This window comes from Lipotes vexillifer, unplaced genomic scaffold, assembly GCF_000442215.2.
Source record: "Lipotes vexillifer unplaced genomic scaffold, Lipotes_vexillifer_v1.1 scaffold1861, whole genome shotgun sequence".
NCBI classification, from domain to species: Eukaryota; Metazoa; Chordata; class Mammalia; order Artiodactyla; family Lipotidae; genus Lipotes; species Lipotes vexillifer.
Window position 1 is genome coordinate 239270 of NW_006784863.1, and position 19975 is coordinate 259244.

General features: G+C 34.8%; 1 protein-coding gene across 2 annotated transcripts in view; it reads right to left on the minus strand.

Moving 5' to 3' along the window:
* Positions 1-1227: 1227 nt before the first annotated feature.
* The window catches only part of TANK (TRAF family member associated NFKB activator), a 90388-nt gene continuing 71640 nt past the window's right edge, over positions 1228-19975 (minus strand). For both annotated transcript variants that reach the window (XM_007457004.1, XM_007457003.1), the window contains exons 5-8: positions 12394-12470; positions 11633-11748; positions 5556-6136; positions 1228-2113 (exon numbers count right to left, since the gene is read on the minus strand). In XM_007457004.1, coding sequence (XP_007457066.1) covers positions 1937-2113; positions 5556-6136; positions 11633-11748; positions 12394-12470 — 951 coding nt within the window. In that variant the 3' untranslated portion in view covers positions 1228-1936. The remainder of the gene's footprint in view (positions 2114-5555; positions 6137-11632; positions 11749-12393; positions 12471-19975) is intronic.

The following is a 19975-nucleotide window of genomic DNA, read 5'->3' on the forward strand; positions in this document are numbered from 1 at the left end:
GACTCGGAACTAAGAGCCAGAGGGGAGACCCGGCGGGTGCCCAACTCCACTTTTCAAGCTGCAGCCAGCACCACCTCTGCAGTGCGGGCCCGGAGCCTGTTCTCCAGGCTTCCTGTCCCTTGGCCCGAGAGGGCCTCTGTCCCTCGGAAGCCGGAGCTTGGGGTAGCACTGGAACCCAATAGAAAATAAGAGTTCCCCGCTTACTAAAAGTGGTGGAGGTGTCAAAAGGGCGGACTGGAGAAGAGGAGTCAGTGATCCGCTTCGAGTCACGTTCTGGGCCACAATTTCCTTTGGTTGTCAGCAGGCTAATAGATGTGAACTGTGTGAGAGGAACTCTTCCTCACCTAGAAAAGAGAAGGAAAAAGAATCCCCTTTCATGAGATAGGTACAGTGGTATATTCTGGCTGGAACACGCTGGGAAGTTTTTATGTTTAATTTTGCGTGTGTGTGGGAGGAGTGAGCGAGAGGGGAGGCTGGCTGGGCGGGAGGTAGGGGGGAAGGGAAGAGACTTGGATAATTGTCTAGGCATTTCCATTCAGCCCCAGCGGCAATGAAAGAAAGATGTACATGCCTCAGAACCCTTCACAGTGAATGCCTAATAATGGCTATGTCACCTTGGTGAGGAAGATGTCAGTGTGATGTGCTTGGCACCCTGAGAAGTCGAAGCACCACTCTCATTCTTCCACAAGTTAAGGCTCTTCACTGTGGCACAGGTGATACCTGAACAAATTGTTCCAATCCCTTACCTGAAACCCTCCAGCTTTCTACAACACTCGTTCCCAAGAAGGCTTAAATTTGTTTTGAGAGTTGCAAATCAGTGTTTACTTCATAAAATGGAAGCCATGCCTCGAACATTTTTAAAAATTAAGTGTGGGGTGGGGGAGGGAAGAGAAACCTAAAAGACAAGAATCATAGGGAAGAAAAATGAAAGGGAAGTCTCATTTTAAACAAAATTCTGCAACCCTCTGAATTTGGTATCCTCTTTCTTAAATATCTTCCTCTCGTCATCAGGCAGGATGCTACCAATGAATTAACAAATTTCTCAACAAGAATGTGAACATTTCTAATATAAATTAATTAATATGGATAATCCTTACAGGGTTTTAGATTCGCTCCCATTAAAGACAAATGTTTCTTTAGTAAGTTTAGTTTGAAAAATAATTTTAAAATTCAAAGTGATCTACTAGTTATAATAAAATGTCACCAGATCTGGTATCACCCTTCTATCAGATTACTGGAAAGAAACATGAATTTTATGAATTTCCCCCAAATGTGATTTATTTATTTATTTAAGAACAAAGAACACATTAATTATCACAACATAACTCTTTTAATATTTAATTACATCATGTTGCTATACGTATAGTAAAAATTAAAACCATGTCTATTATTTAAAAAAAAAATAATAAAGTGTTTAAATAATCCTACCAGTGATCTTATCACTGAGCAACAAATGTCTTAGGTTTGGTATTTACTCAGATGTTTATCTTGTCTGCTATTCTCTATTATTGGTTTATTCAAAAAGAACACCCACAGCATAAATAATCTAATCTTTTAAATGAAAACAAGTGAAAAAAACCCTATAAACATTTGACATCACCAAATTCAATAGATCTAACTAGAAATCCAAGCAATAAGCTTAGACATTTGAAAAAAACTTAAATTATTGTTATACAATTCCATAAGTCACATACATAATTTTGAATTATGGCAATAAACACTGTAAACATGAATACAATGAATTACAGTTTTGTACAGAATGATCTTTTAAAAGGTAATAAAAGAAAGTTACAATATAAGTTTAGAAAAAAATTCAAATAGCTGTGACGCTGGATTTTTCAATAAATGATTTTGAGCTAAGTTTGCAATCAAGTACATAATATTACAAACCCAGAATCATCACATAGAACTTGATATGTCTGTTTTCAAATGCGTCTTAAGTCTCCCCATTAAAGTGTGAATTAAGATGCCGAAGGAAATCCCCCCTGGATGTAATGGATGGTGGGAAAACTGCTTGACAGAATTCACATACTCGAGGTATATGCAGTTCTGAGCCTGTGCCACTTAGTACCGATAAGTCACTGTCTTGATTAGGAAAGGGCTTCCAAACGGGCTGCAGGAAACAAATAAAAACATCTTCTGTTACTTGTATTTAAAATCAACTTGCACTGAATTTCAAATTCAAATTTTTTGAACGGGTTATGTGCGTATACATGAAATTCCCTAATATGAAAGCGAATTACCTTTCCTTTAGAATTGGCATGAGGACATGACTCAATTCTCTTTTTCATAAAGGGCATAATTTAACTTTAGGAATCACTTAAAATACACATTCATGCACTTTATCTTCACACATTAAAACATCTTTCAGCTTTAACACCAGCATGTTTTAATACCCGTTATCCCAACGGGTTCTGGAGTTTTGGAACAATAGTCAATAATTGAGACTTTAAAAAAATTAAATTCTCTCTCCTCTATTTTATATTGGAACTTTAAGTTATAGGACCTTTATTAATACACAGCACACTAGACATGATGTGTGTGTACATGCATTTTGATCAAGAGCAATGTAATTTCGCTACTATTTATAAGCAAATACACAATGAATAAATCATATAGAAATAAGTGTTCTAATTTTTGAAAATAAAATTTTTAAAGTATGAAACAAATTCTATTGATCAATTGTTTTTTGAAACCTCAAATATTTAATCGTTCAACAAAGTCCAACATTGGATGCATTCTTTTGACTTCTTATTTTGCTCCTGTTACAAGCGCATACTTTGGCCTTCTTACCCTTTCTTGTGGCTAACTAAAGTGAAGCCTGTCAACAGTTGCCAGTTAAAGGATTATGGGAAGCATAATTCTACAGAGCTACCTCCATTACGATAAGCAACACCTACATACTCTTAACTGTACTTATTAAAAAATATCTAGAAGGGCCAGAAAAAGCATTTAGTTCAAGAGTAGGTGCTCAATATATGTTTGTTGACTGGAATATCTTATTTTCCTGAAATGTTGTAAACCAAATTATTTCTAAAATTTGCTTTCTTATCTTGACATATCTAAATTCTGGCACTTTGAGGAAAATCACCTCGAAATGCCAACTTAAAGAGACCCCTTTGTGTTCCTGTTACTAATATGCTTTTAAAATAACAACCTAGTTCAACTCCTGACATAGTGTTAGTTTTCATTCCCTTAACCAATCTCTTTCATCCTAGTTAACCAATCATTACATAAACAGTATATTACTAATTGAAGCATTTGGGTTTCACTACATCACTGTCTTCTTATAAACATTTTACTGGACAGCTGTGTACGGTTGATGTAAATATACAAAGTCTGTCTAAGCACCAAGATAACATTCAAATATCAGTACAGAGGGTGTATAATAACACTGACTCAAATACTTTTGTGAGAAGTAGCAATTTGATTACAAAAAACAGTAATATTAAAATACATATTTGAAATCTGGAGTAAAATAATTTCCTCTCTCCCATGATAAAAGAAAAGCAGTAATAATTGTGAGTATATAACAGAGTTAACTAGATTTAAATTTTAGTGTTGGCAGTTTAAACAAAAGTACAGTTGATTAATATGCACCACTCTAATGGGAAATTGATATGGGTATAAATAAAAGATTGTTATGTTAAAGATACTTTAAATTAAGATCTATAAAATAGTAATAGACTCAGAAGCAATTCAGCTTCTAAATTTGATGAGCCAATCTTCTACTGCCAATTTATTTTCAAAGTCCATACTTATCCTTCTCTATCAGGAGCTATTAGTTCGGATTTGAGCTTTTCATAGAATTCAGTTGGGACTCCAATCACTGACTCAGCACAAGTAGGAAGAAAAGAAAATCACATGAGCAAAAATAAGCAGGTATATTTTAGACTTTATTATGATAGCTGAATGTATAAAAAAAGGTGTTAAGTAGTAATGATTGAGATAAAAGTAAAAATTTGAAATATGCAACCAAAATTTCACTTCCCTTTGTTATTATTGACAACTCAAGAATTTTGTATTTCTCATAGCTTTATTAAAACAAATAAAACAACAAAATGTTTTAAAAAACCCATTTTAAGAAATATCCTTTGAATCCTAAACTGTAACATGGCCTTCAAAACAAACAAATTTCTTTGCCTTTCTGCCAAAATATCAATTATCTAACCTTATGCCCCACGTCTTGTGACAGCTCAACACCAATTCTCCTGCATTTTTTAAGCTGAATACTTTTCCATCAAGTTGTAATCACATACCAGCTGTTTCCCTTGCTGTAGCCTAGAAAGCAAATGCACAATGCAGGGTGCCATCTACTGAAACATGAATGCACAGACTAGTAAAAGAACAAGCAAGAGATGTAATGGAGAAAAAAATAACAAGCATTAGAACTGATGCACTTCACAGCTCCACAGGAATTCTACTTGCAATAAATGAAATTGTTTAATCTGTTTCATTAAGTAGTAACTATAACTGTGACTATGATGTGAAATAAGGTACAATGTAGAACATAAGTGAGTTTACAATTAAAGCTTATTGTCAAAGACGCCTAGTTTTCTCCACTACTAAAATATACCACAGCTTGACTACTGCCTTCTTTGTATGCTGATTTAAAAGTCTATAACCTATAAAAGTACTTATAAAGCCAAAGGGTATTAATCAAGTTGTTGGTGTTTTTTGGTTTTTGGTAAATTAAATATCTCAAGGCAAAGAGAAATCAAACAAATGTCTGCAAGTTATATTAGACACTTTTACCAATCTGCATTTTTTATGGGCTTCTGTTTATTGTAACAATTACATATTTTCATTTGCCTTTAGGCATTAAACACCTTTTTTTTTTTTTTAAACTTAAAGAATCATTTTGTAATAGAACCTGAATAAAAGGGAGGGTAGGAGTGGATTGGGGTGGGGGGCTGTAAGTAGTCTGCAAGCTTTAGAAACATGAAAGTATTTGATTAGAATCATACATATGTAGAGACTGTTTAAAAAATGTATTAGGCTGCAGATTAGAAACCAAAACCAAAACCAAACCCTACAGATCTACGTACTGTATAACTGAGAATGTAACAGAAGTATTATTTGAAAGACAGTTCGCTTATTTTCAGAAATAGAAACATACAATGTGATTATTTACTTATAAAAAAATCATGCATTCTTGTAAAGATAAGTATGATACACACAAACTTTTTGATAAGAAAATGCCACCTGCTTCACAGAGAAATTTAATAAAGGATCCTATTATAACAATGATACCAAGTTAAAAGCTTTGAATAAGGCACTAAGTAAGAAAGTGACACACACTAGATATGGATAAGGTTTACATGTATTTTAAAATGTGCCGTAAATTTTAAGGTACTTTATAATAGAGCTTCACCATATTCATCTTTTAAATTTCATGTCATTTATTACAGGACTTGGATATTTTTATTGAAAGCTTAACTTCGGCTAGTCATTAGTTTAAAAAAGGTGTCTGATAGTCTGAAAGCTGCATATCTGTGCATGCATGGCAAAATGTGTGTTCACACTTAATATATTTGTTAATGCAAAACAGTTACCTGCTGTGGTCCTCGGATAGCTTTTCCTGGGTAATCGAGTGAAGGAAAAGGTGCATCAGATGGGTCCTGAAGTGGAAATGTATTTACATATAATGCATTATGGTCTCCAGGTGGCAAACACGGAGCTCTATCCAGAGTTGTCCTGATACAAGTATTTACAAGATTTGAGGGTTTTGTTTTGTCAGTTGTTTTAAGGTTTTGTATAGCTGAAGCTATGGGGTCAATTCCCTGAATTTCAAATAAAGTTTCTTCTGTTTTGACAAAGTTTCCCAGGTTGTCTCTGGGCTCCATATTAAATTTATCCTGGCACATAGTCTCACATGAGGCAGGACCAAGGACACTGGGTCTTTCTGGAGTGCTATGTAAGAAAGTAGAGTCACTGTCCATAGGTGGAAACTTGACATTGAATTTAGAAAGTGATTCAAAAGAGGTGTCTTCCTCATCTTGGCCCAATCCTCTTGGTGCGACAGATGTGATGCATGGTGCACCTCTATTAATATCATCTTTTGCCTGAGGCTTAAATAGCACTTCTTGTTTATCTGTTTTATCCGTACACTGTATAGGCACAGAGCACTGTGTCTCTGCAGGGGAAAAAAAACAAAAGGAAAACAGTTGCATTTCAATCCTTCTTAAAAATCTGAACGTTCAATTAGCTTTGGATAGATGAGTATTATTTTTTCTACTGGCTTTTACAGCAACTGAAGACAACTGGGATTTTTTTACATTTGCTACCACCTTACACAGAAATATTAGCAGTCTCCAGTGGGTGAACTGGAACGTAGCTTATTAGTCACAGTTTAACTACTTTGTCTTTTCCTAGGTCCTTGTGCTGTAAGCCTTGCGTCTTGTTCACAGTTATACTGCTCTATACTTAAAAAACATTTGCTTGTAGTGTATACATCTAAACATTTTGTCAGTAATGGAAGCTGCAACTGTGAGCTTGCTTAGACAAGTAAGTTATTAAAAGGAAAAACCCTTACCAGGCACATATATAGTATACAGGTTATGAATCTATATGAATTAGGTCATTTACTCCCCCTAATATCTCTGTGTGACAAAGTGTATCACCAATCAGCTGAGCCATTGTCTACTCTTAATACTATGTGAGGGCGTGGTGGTGGCGGGTGCTGGGAGAGAGAAGACTGGAGGCAAAAGAAGGATGAAATTTTAGGATGCATGTTCAGAAAGCTCTATGTGAATATATGATTTTCTCAACTTATTAGAAAAAGGCCTCTGTAGATAACAGGTAGATATCAGGTAGATACCAGGACCTTTGTAGCTCATTTATCTAGAAGCCACTTATCCAACAAATTCAGCTCTCTAGGACATAGGCAAAAGCTAGAAAGTAAATAGTGCTTTTCAGGAGTCAGGCTAAGAGCCACAAGGCCCACAGATGAATTTTGCTCTTATTCTCATTTTAGATTTATTCTAACAAGCTTGATGATGTCTCCCTAGTTCATAGCTGGTAACAAGCAACAAACTACAAGGTATGGATATGAACTGTTGAAAGCAGATATAGATATCAGTAAGAGCTGAAAGCACGAGAGAAGACAAGAGAAACAAAAAAGCAGATATAAGAACTCAGAAAACACTACAGTCTAGTGTAGAGCCAACAAGGGCTACATTTTTCAATGCAAAAATATCAATGATCTCCATGTTGATGATACCGAGACATTAGAAAAAGCTAGATTATATTCCACAATGTTACTTCAAGGAGACAGTGAGGGACTTCCCTGGTGTTGCAGTGGTTAAGAATCCGCCTGGCAGTGCAGGGGACATGGGTTCGAGCCCTGGTCCGGGAAGATCCCACATCTGTGGAGCAACTAAGCCCGTGCACCACAACTACTAAGCCTGTGCTCTAGAGCCCTCGAGCCACATCTACTGAGCCCGTGTGCCCTACAGCCTGTGTGCCGCAACTACTGAAGCCCACGCACTCTAGGGCCCACGTGCCGTAACTACTGAGCCTGCGTGCCACAACAACTGAAGCCCACGCGCCTAGAGCCTGTGCTCTGCAACAAGAGAAGCCACTGCAATAAGAAGCCTGCGCACCGCAACAAAGGGTAGCCCCCTCTCACCGCAACTAGAGAAAGCCTGCGGGCAGCAACGAAGACCCAACACAGCCAAAAAAAAAGAAAAAAAAAAAAGAAGACAGGTTGGAGGTTGGTAATGTGTATATTTTCATTAAATGGACAAAGGGTAAACATTTTATTTTAAACTAGCACTTTAAAAAAGTAGTCATCAGTGAAGTCATACATTAACCAACGATGCCTATTTGAGCAGACGGGGTATACAGAGCACTGCGCACAGTGTCTGTCCAGATTCGTAGGCACTTAACAAATGTCAGTTCTTTTCCCTTCCTTTGGTCTTTGCAGACTTGTGACACTTTTCTCTTTTGCCACAGCACATTCCAACACAGATGTTTTCTGTTTGGACATGATTGTAGTACAATGCAAACAGCTTCTTTGGTTCACCCTGTTATATGCCTACTAACCTCTCTTTAGTATGCACCATCTTCTCTTACTGGATTACAGCAGCCTTTGAACCACTTCCTTGCCTCTAAATTTTTCTCAAATCCACACTATTGTCTACACTGCTTTCCCCAACCCTCTCTTAGTTTTTCTAAAATACAAATCTGGTCATGTTACCTTCTTAATAAAACCTTTTCACGGTTCTCCAAGACCTTCAGCCCTAAAACTCATATAAAGCTGTGCATGAATGGCCCTTTGTCACCTCTCCATGCTGTCATCTTTCACCACATCTGCTCTACTCCTTACTCCAGCTATAATGAACTTTGGTACAGTTGTCCAAACAGCCATGCTCTCTTGTCTTTGGGCCTTTGCACATGCTGTGCAGACTGCCTGAACTCCCCCCTTCCATTACTCTTTGCCTGACTCTTATTTGTCCTTCATTTCTTGGCTTAGGCATTAATTTCTCTGGATGGTTCTCTCTGGTTTCCCAAGACTGGTTTAGTCATGACTCTTGGGTGCTCTGAGGACCATACACTGCATTGTATTTGCAAATATACCTCTTTCTCCCATTGAAGTAGGTTTCTTGAGTCCTAAACTACGTTTTGTTTCCCACTTATCTCCTGTACCCTGCCCAGTGCCTGCACATAGTATGCCTTCGATAAATGCCTTCTGAATGAATCTGTGTTCTCTTTCCCACAAAGCTTAGCATAATAATGGACATTTACTAGATAATCTGTCTGTAACTAGGAGTGGTACAGTAATTGAGACCAAGCTCAACTGCTGTCATTTTTCCTGGTAGTAGACATAAGAGTGGCAGGAAATTCTAGGAAACAGTACTTACTTTGTAGATTACAACACCTGAGAAGGAGGAAACACTTATCAAAATGTTCTTCAGTAGAACAGGAGAATAAAGAATCTGCTGCTGCTGATAATGACAACTATTAACATATACAGCACTTCTATGTGCCACACACTTATAACCATTGTTTGTGCATTAATTTAGGGGTTAATTCCAGGGCTACACAGCTAATGAATGAGTGACAGATCTGGAACTGGAACCCAGGCAGCCTAGAGCCTGTGCTCTGAACCATTTTGATAAATTGAACACGCTGGTTTCTAAATTATAGAGAAGAGTCTCCAAAATGACAGAAATGTGCTTTGAATTTCTTTTCCAGTAGTAGACATCCCCTTTGTGAACAAAACATGGAAAACCCAAACAGGTGTAATAAAGCATATATTTTCTTTTAGTATAGTTAGCTGGCATACCTCAGCACATTAAAGTAACCTTTTGAATTAATCTGTTCAAACAATGAGTGTTACTACTCACACACACAAAAAATTTATTTTAAACCTTAAGATATCTAAGGTTACTAGAAATCCAAGCTTAGAAAACTTAAAAATCAAACAAGGTGCATGAAAGCACTTGTCATTCTGACACTATACTAAGAAACATGATCAGGTGAGCTAATTGTCTTGCTATTTTGTTTTGTTTTGTCAAGACGTGTATTCCTGCAAGGAAAAGAAAGTAAAATGAGAAAATTTTTTAGGTTCTAAATTTTAAGTATAGGCTGTCCATTTGGATGACTTTTTAGTTTAATTACCTTGTATATTGACAAAAGAAAAAGATCTGAGGGTTGTTTTAACCTCTAGTCCTATATCCTTGTCTCCTGATCGCCACTGAAATCCTACTTCATGGACCAAACAGTACTTTTTTTTGAAGCCACAATTACTTAAACATACACTTTACCTTTGTCCTTTCTCAAGGCTACTGTCATGTGGATGAGAAGCAAAAAAATAAAAAGAAAATGTACAATTCTACTAACTCAGCAATTTATGAATTATATCTGTTTACTTAAAAGTAAAAATCAAATTTTAACAAAAAAATAACACAGGGGACAATAATGTTAAATAAACTCTTTCCAGCTGTATTATGCAAATCACATTTAAAATAGTTCCTTTCCATTTGTATTCAATGTAGTGTTCACTCTTAAAAAACCTGAATAGGCATCTTTTTCCAAAATATTTCTTTTTCTTTCTTTTCCCCTTTGATCTACTACTGTCAGAAGCATAATATTTGATATTGTGGTTTGTTTGGAGCCAGCAAAACTCCACTGGAGTCTGTAGCACAAAAGACCTAAAACATTTCAAGAATAATGTTGTATTTATTATTTGTGACACAGTTAATATAAAACATAAGAATAATGTTAGGAAGCAGTTTTAGTGGGAAGGAAATTGAAGTTAAACACTCAGTATTCTAGTTGACAGATACATACTCAGATTTAGACTTGTGCAATTTAAAAATGGTCAAAGTATTAAGCCATTGATAACGGGGTAGGTTCTTTGTGTAACAATGAATACGTCACCATTACAATGTTTTGATACTACGCTGATGTTCAAAAAAGCATGATTAATTCTAGGTACTACATCTCTATAGCTAGTAGATTTTAAATAAAGATAATTCTTTTATTGGTACTTCAGAAGTACCTAGTGTCTTCAGTCTGCACAAAAAATCAAATTCTCAAGAAAATGACAAAAATTAAGGTGGAAACATTAGAGTTCCTTTTGGGGAAGCAGAGGGAAGGGAGGGGAAGAAGTAAATTATGTTTGTCTACAAAGATTGTTTTGCTTCTCCAACAGCATACTGTGTACCTTTTCTGAAAATAAAATGGTAGTAGTAAGCAAAAAGTGAATTTACCCTATAAAATGATTTTTTAAATAGCCTAGCTATAAGAGCTGTAAGAAATGGAAAGTGATCTTTAATTAAAGGAGTGTTAGCACTGCTGCAACATCTTTCAGAGTAAAAACTGTAAATCACAGCTCTTGGGAATTGTAGGTAGAATATCTCAAATCACAAGGGTAAAGGAGAATTTATCATTATAAACCATCAGTTTACCTTCCTTTTGTTTACAGGGGTGCATGGTAGCCAGATTCAATCCCTGGTATTTTGCTATTCATATCGAACTACTGAGGCAAATACCAGGAAGCCGGTCTGGGGTTTTAGGGAAGGGTGGAGCTTCTAAAAAACACACTGCAATATATGTGTAAAACGGATATTCCTTTTAAGTTATATTTTATACTTAATTTGTACTTTGTACCTCCAACAGAACTGGCCTCATGAAATGTGAAATGTTTATTTCTTCAATCAAATTACAAGAATCTATCCATGGTGTCCAATTAACTTTTAGGCAGAAGTTAAAAACAAACCTAATATTATAATTTTACTTAGCTCATATATGATAGTGTAGCTTCAAGGTTGCTTACTAATATATCAATTAATGTTTAATAAGGCCCCCAAATAGCAACGGAAGACTTTGAGAGATATATCTTATATTTATTTTTCCAAGGTGGGACTTCTCATTAAGATGATTAGTAATTATGTCATTCAGTTCAATCTACATAGTGCCACATAAAACAGAGAGGGAAAAGGCCAATAATTATATAATGCAATACATTACAGAATTTAAACAGTACTTACCCATTATAAGTGGTGAGAGGCGCAAGTTATAGATCCTCAGCCCTTAATAAGCATTTAGAAATATTTTCACAATCAAAAATAAATCAGTTTCAACCAATAAAATTAATACTACTGTACATTAAATCAAACCTTACCAGTTACAGTGGCTGGTACATTAAGTTTGCTTAAGTGGTCTTTTTGTGCTTTGGCTAGCATGCATATTCTATGAAATTCTTCTTTCAGATCCCAGAAAGTCTTCTCTATATAACCTCTAAAAATAAATCAACATTTTAAAATGTAAGACTGTATCTTCAAATTTTAAAAATCATGATTGAATTTACATAGTACTTTTTAATGTACCACAAAATAATTACTGAAAGGTTAAAGTTAAAGAAAAATCATTTTAAATTCCTAGAAAATGTTTCCTAAAACAACTTTAATATTTGGAGAGCCAGGTACAAAGTAAGTGATAAATTAAAGTTCTAATACATAAATGTAGCAAAGACTAGCATACCTACTTATTCATATATCACACTTATGCTGGCTGTCTCATTCTTACACTAGAAATTTCAGTGTATTGACTTTTTGTCCTCTGTGAACATCTTAAATAGAAAAAATTAAATATTCCTCACTTTGATAAGGTTAACATTAAGAGCCATCCATATAAAACAATGTGGCCATAGTACTTGATCTATTGAAATAGGAGAACTTCAGAGAATTCAGTTTTTAGACCCATCTTTGCTATTAACTGTATGACTTATTTAGGTCATTTTAACATGGAGGAGCCTTGAGTTGGTCTCTTCTAGTTTTAAAAGGCTGCTTTTTCTTACAATTGCTAAACATTTAAAATATGTACATAAAAACATATTTCAATATTTATAATTTGTAGGGTTGGCAAAAAAGGATATAGAACTACCTTTCATGGAATAAAGGAATGCCAAGACTCCTTGGTGAAGTTTCTTTTCTTGGAGAGGAAACCTCTTGTCTTCTTACCTTAAAGATATAAAATGATTACCACTTTAAATTGCTTCTAAACTCAAATGAGAATGGGTTACCAGAAAACACAATAGAAAATTTATCTTCCTCAATGAAAAATAAGTTTTGTTAGCTTACAGATACATATATATATATATATATATATATATATATATACACACTACACACACACACACACACACACATATATGGTACAATAGATTTTTTTTTTTCCAACGAGAACATTCAGGGAAAAAGGAAAATGAAAGTAGAAAAATAAGATGAAGACATGAAGTATTTCTGGTAACTTCTTCAATTACTATTTCCAGTATTGCTAATTCAAGAAATTTCCTCAAATTCATATCTTGATGAAATTGCTACTCTGATCACCAAGCATCTGACATGACTAGAAACTTTAAGAAAAATATCTGTGTGAGTTTACCTTTTTTTCCATTGTTGGCCTATACATTTAAATCAATGTCTTTGTACTTTGTTATAGATTCTTTGCTGAGAAATGCGGCTGTATTAGAGGAATAAAGAAAACCAAGCTACAGCTCCTTAGCATTTAACAAACATTTTAAAGTTAGTGCAATTATGTATTTAAGCTCCTTTAACACAAGTTCCTGCCACCACCCTGTGGCTTCTACTGGTATTACACTCATCATGACACAAAAGTCAACATTTAGATTTTTAAAAAATCTTCAGTCATACCTAGAGAACTTTGTGTACCTTTTAAAACTACAAATTGATAAATCCAAATATTTGAAGAAGTCCTAATATTATTCAATCATTTATAATACGGCCAAAACTGTACAGGGTCTTATTTAAGTTCAAATTCAAACCAGTGTTTTTTATATTAGGTGACTTTTTAGATTTTATTCAATTAAGGTCATTTGTAGCGCTCACTAAAATGGATGATTTTACTTCATTGTTTCTTATCATCTGAGTACATCTCCCTTATAATCTTGCTTTTTAAAAGGTTCTTTCAATTTCTTAAGAGTCTTATTTGTTCTTTAGGGAAAAAACCTGATTCTAGTTTGTTTCTCTTAAAATTAGTATCTTCCCCAATTTCTTCAGTTTATTGCTCTACTTTTTCAGCTTTTTCTAAATACTAGTGTTTGCTTACGATTTCTAAAATAGTGTATTACTTTACAGTAATTAGTAAAATATAATCTTAGCAACCCAAACAATTATTTTTATATATTATGTCATTAGACTTAGGTAAAATAAAGATCATTTGCTGCTGCATACTTTTTGTCTGACAAATATTTAGGCCATGTCTTCTTCTGGGTTAAAACTGCTTTATTGAGCTTTATAAAACAGTCATATCAAAAGACATTTTCGCACTCACAGTTTGTTTTTAAAAGTGGTAGACAAGGCTTTTCTTTAGTGTTATGTGCAATTAGAACACTCAATGGATTTTAGTGTGGACTAGGAAAAAAGGCAACATTTTAAAGCTAACCAATCATTCAGGATGCTACAAGTATAAAAACAAACTCTTAAAAGGTTATATTATATTAAATCTATAGCAACAAAATCAGAGAAGTAATATTAAGAGAACAGAAACATTTGACAATTTAAGATATTAAATAAATAATAAAGTGATTAATAGAGTAATTAATCTCCTTTTAAAATTTACTATTTGAAATTCTCAACATGAAATAAAAATATTCTATTAGGAGCTAGAAAGAACCAAAAAGAAGTGCTTCTGTAATTTTAGTCTGAAAATGAAGATAGTTACAGAAAACAGTAATGAAGACTACTCCGATTTTCAAAGTACTGATTTTGACATAAAGTAGGAATGACTGCTTCTGAAGTTAAAGAAGCCTAAAAACTAAGGGGTGGGGGTGGGGGTGGGAAAGAGGTGATGGAAAAGGCAAGAGAAGAATGATAAATTTTAGCTGGCTCGCCAAATAACTGGTATTGACTTACTTCTGCGATGTTAAGATTTGATAACCGGTGTGGGTGAATTTACCTGGAAGAGATTTCTTGCTTGTGTTGGCAGGGGGTAAAAGGAGGACTTGACTTATTGAGGAATTTCTATGAAATATCTAAACTAAGGACTTCAAGCATTTTTGGAGTTAGGAACAGTTCTGCTTACTATCATTTTTGTTATCATTATTGAAGAGACATATTACTGATTATACTGAGCAATGCATTGCACCTTCTATCATTTGCACCAAATAAGTCTATTGATATATTTCAAATGAAAGTTTTATGTCCCCACATCCTAAGAAAAAATTTCGAAAGAGACCATAACATGTTAGTTCAAGAAAAAGCAAAGCAGTTCTCTGACATTTTGAAGTAGGGTTTATCTAAAATGGGTATAGAATGTTAATATTATTTTCCACTGTAGCAATCGAACACAACTTTCTGAAAAAGATCATTTATTTTTTCAAAGGATTTAGGATTAGTATAGCTAACAGCAACTCCAACACTTTCCCCAGAAACTCAGACTTTCTTTTAAATGCTAAATGATCTTACTTAATGAAGACTACTCAGTTTGCTGAGCATCCCAGAGAGTAAGTAAACATTAAAAGAGATAATTTGTATTTTTCTATTTTCAAATATTATCCAGGTAGACCCCGCACTGCAGGAAGTTGAAGTTATTACAGCTTCAAATAAGAAAGCAAGAGAATTCTGAACATTATATTTTAGGAGATTTTAACATTAAATCATTCAACAAATGAATTTATTTTGAGGTACTAAAACTTAAAATACTTAACATTATAAACTGTTCCAAGTACTAGTTTGGAAATGGCGAACTTGTGGAATGAATACTGAAATAAGAGTTTTACACGTCGTACTTTTCATTTACACTTCCAGTATGGCACTGGATAAGTCATTCAACTAAATCATTAAGATAAACCCATTTGAAGCAGTTGGAAGACGTTGTGAAATGATTCCTTAAATTTCCTCTTATGTAAATTGGGAGAATTTGTTTTAGTGTAAATCAATTTAAGCTTCTCATAGATGTGTATTATATATAAAAAAGGTTCTGTTCAAGACTTAGTTGAATATGCAATGATATTTAAGAAGGAGAAAAAACAAAAAGTGGCTAATATTTAATTAGTCCAAAACCTTCTTATTCTTAATGCAGCAATAATGGGAAATGTTTTTGTGTTGGAATCCAAGATCTGTTAGATACCAACATTTCAAAGAAAGAAATGTATATTTTCCCCAATGCCTGCCTTTTTAATATTTGGTACTAAAAGTGAAAGTATTTTGTTTTTTTTATAAGTCAATGTGAAAAATACAGAAATGATTCATATGAATTCAATCTAAGTGTCAATTGATGATGGATGAGTAGATAAAGAAAACGTGGTATATATACAATAGAATATTGTGTGTGTATACGCACACACACACACACACACACACACTTTAAAGCCGAACACATCAGCTTTAAAAAAGAAGGAAATCCTGTCATTCGAGACAATATGGATGAACCTGGAGGACATTATGTTATGTAAAATAAGATAAGGCAGGCACAGAAAAACAAATATAGCATGATCTCACTTATATGTGGAACCTAAAAAAGTCAAACTCATAGAAGCAGAGTAGAACAGTGGTTGCCAGGGTTTGGGGGGTAGGGCAAGTGGGAAGATGTTGAGTACAAAGTTTCAGTCATGCAGATGGATAAATTCTGGAGATCTAGTGCATAGCATGGCAACTATAGTTAATACTACTGTATTGTATACTTGAAATTTGCTAAGAGTATAAATCTTAAATGTTTTTACCACAATAAAAAAGAAAAATAACCATGTGAAGTGATGGATATGTTAATTAGATTGGCTGTGGTAATCATTTCATAATGTATACATATATCAAAACATCATGCTATACATTGTAAATATATAAAATTTTTATTTGTCAATTTATAGCTCCAAAAAGCTAGGGGAGAAGAAATGCAATAAAAATTTTTAATCAGAATCATGTTTTTTTCTTAAAAATTTTAAGCAACTAAAGTCAGCAAAATTAAATTGAGTTATGGAACTTTTAAAGATAATTCAATTCAAACTCATTAATACCTCTCATATGGAAGGAATCTAAACTTTATTTATTTTGACATTGTACCAATTTATTTGATTGCCTGAAGCCATATACTTCAAAAGGAAATTAAAAACAGAAACGTTCTCTTCTTTATGGTATATAAGATAAAACAACCTCTTAGTTATTTTTTCCATTTTTTTTTTCCGGAATCTAAACTTTAAAAGGCTAATACTGAATAACGGTGGTAAGTCTTCAATGATACATATTTAACCTATAGCAATGACTATCGCTTTATTCCAGGGTTCATATCAAAGATTCTCTCTAAAATTTAGTTGAGATCCTTTCATGCAAAAGGAATATTTATTTTCAGGTGGCTCAGGCAACTGAGTGTAGCCAATATCTGATTTCATTTCTGAGATTACGCTTTTAAAACAGAAAAGAGCTATGTTCTTACTTGGAACAATGTCAACCAAGAAGTTAGCCCAGGTGAGATGGGATGGATTAGTAAAGGGAATATAAACTGTGGAACAGTTATAAATACTAACTTGATAAAATTTACTACAGAAAAAGAAAAAATGAGTAGTGGAAAAAGAAAGTGGAAATAAGGATTCATTTATCACTTAGATTTTTAAAACTAAGAATGAAATGTTAAAGGAGAAACTGAGGTTGAATTTACCAGTTTTAGATATACTGAAACAAAATGTTACAGTGAAGTCAAGCATTGAATATGGCTGAATTAGGGAGAAAGTGAAAAAAGGGCCGAGAAAGTGAAGAGCTTAAGGTAGAAAATAGGAACAGAAAAAAGTTATAAGAGATTTGATAAGAATATAAAAGCATATTAAAAAAGAAGTTTGAGGACAAAAGGTAATTTAAAAAAATACACAGAAATTGTATTTATAAGAACTTATGGCCATGTGAAATCTGTGGTTCTCTCACCCTCAATAATATTACTGAAAATCTAGAAAAGCAAGAGGAACACAAATCCTAGGAGCCTTGTCTGTTCCGCATGACACAGTGTGCTAGGCAAATCCATTGCCAGTGTGGGAACAATTCCAGGGCAAAATGGGATCCATCCCAGAGTTCTGAAGGAAGAGGCAAGAAAATAAACAATATAAAAATAAAATTAAATATCCCAATTACCTCCAAGTTCTTTACAAGGTTTTGGTTTAACGTAAATCCCCCAAAACTTCTATCAATTCAATGTTACAATAAAACATTAAAAAAAAAGTTATCTTTCTGATTAATTTTCTTTATAGGAAGAAATATCTAATTGTGGGAATGCCTTTTCATGCAAACTAGAAAAATAACGTAAGTGACTAATTTTAAAAAGTAAGGTTTCCCATACTTCCTTCACCCCTTCTCTGAACATTACTTTAAAATGAAATGATTTGGGAAAATCCTTTTCATTAACTACTACTTTTTTGTCATACCACTAACCATGGTGAACAGAAAATATCTTCATGAAAACAGTTGTTATTTAAGCAATTTGCATATATTAATTATTTAACTAAAGCCACATAATCTTGTGAATTAAGTACTTTGATTTTAAAGTTCACTATAGTTACTAAGGGTCTGGAGAGATCAAATATTTGTCTACAGTCTAGTAGTGGAGTAGCCGCAACTGGAACCCAAGCCTTACCGCCTCAGGCTCTTAACCTCTCAGTTTCCAGGTCCCCACGGCTAGAGAAGGGAAGTAGTAGGGTTACCTAGCATGGTGAGGAAGATACAGAAGGGTAACATTTACACACTGCACCAGTGCAAACTACTTTTAAGACTCTAAAACCTGTCTGTAATACAACAAATATATTTCTCAGTGAGGCATAGTTATAAGCCAAGTTTTGATGTTTAAATACTGCCTGGGGAATGGCCTTTGGTATGGCCCTTTTTGTGCTCAAGAATGTCCAAGAAGAAATTTACACCCCCCAAATCACCCTAGATAGACTTACTCAAGTTCTGCCAAACCAGTTTACGTGTTAACAGAGGCAATTTGGCAATAGCTTCTTAACCAGAATTTCACAGTTTAAGTATTTCTCAGACTTGTCATTAAAAGTTAACCACTTGACAAAGCATGACAGTGGAGTACCTTACTGTTAATGCTATCCTCTCGAAACCTTAATTCTCTTCCTGCCTTCCTAACTACCTCCTAATAGATGACTGGGCATAGTTATAGTAGCTGACTTAAAATCCTTGTCTGATAATCTCAATATCTGCATCATCTCAGGGTTGGTATCTGTTCCCTTGAAACTGGGTCATATTTTCTTGACTTGCCATATGTTGAATAATTTTGGACTGTACCCAGAACATTGTGAATATTATGTTGGGGAGATATTCGGTTATATGGTGCCAAAGAGTGTTGATGTTTTTGTTTTTGCAGGAAATTAAGTTGGTTAGACTCAGACTCCAAACTGTCACTCCTCTGAAGAGCAGCAGCTCAGATCTCAGTTCATTCCTTTATGCTTCAGCTGCAAACTGCTTTCAGTTTGCCCACACATCCTTGGTTTTAGGGAGAGCCAGAGACGGGCTGAGTTTAAACACAGAACTGCAGGTTTACTTTCTCTGGCTCTCTCCTTTATGGGGCTCCTTCCTTCTCTGGTGACTGTGGTTATTCTGGGCTCATTTTCCTTTCTGCTTCTTCCAGCCAGAATGGTGGTGGGCTTTCAATTGGAATTTTAGCCACTGGAATTGTGGCCACCCTCAGGACAAAACCACAGGAAACTCGGAATCTCCCGTTAGTGACAGTACTTCACAGTAGTGAGCAGCTCCTCCTTCTTGATACCTTTTTGGCTACCAGTATAATATTTTGGTTTTCTTTTTAAGTTTTGGTGTTTTCATTGGTCCCTGTTCTTCTTAGACTAAAAATGTAGGCATTCTCTAAGGTTCACACATGGGTACACTGTTCTTCCCTCATTATACACCTTTCTTATTGTTCATGTTAAGTCTATTGAGTATTCATTTCCTGAAGTCTGTATCTTCAGGCCCACCCTCTCTCTTGATAGCCACTCTCAATTCTCTTTCAATCCAATATATTTTCACTTGTTCTGTTGTCTATTGTAGAGCACCACATTTTAAAATATAACATAATCAGGGGCTTCCCTGGTGGTCCAGTGGTAAAGAATCCGCCTTACAATGCAGGGGACGTGGGTTTGATCCCTGGTCAGGGACCTAAGATCCCACATGCCGTGGGGCAACTATCCCACGTACCACAACTACTGAGCTCACGCGCCTCAACTAGAGAGCCTGCGTGACGAAAGCTATGGAGCCCATGCGCCCTGGAGCCTGCGTGCCACAACTACAGGGCCCACGCACCCTGGAGCCTGCGCGCCACAACTAGAGAGAAGCCCACGCACCGCAACAAAGAGCCCGCGCCACAACGAAGACCTCATGCAGCCATAAATAAATAAAAATAAATCTTAAAAAAAATTAAAAAAAAACCAATCACCTTTTCCTCAAATCTGGTTCACACTTCTAATCTTCATTTTCCTTTGTTAATGCAAGGCCACTCTCCTTAAAATAAAAAAATCTTAGGGAAA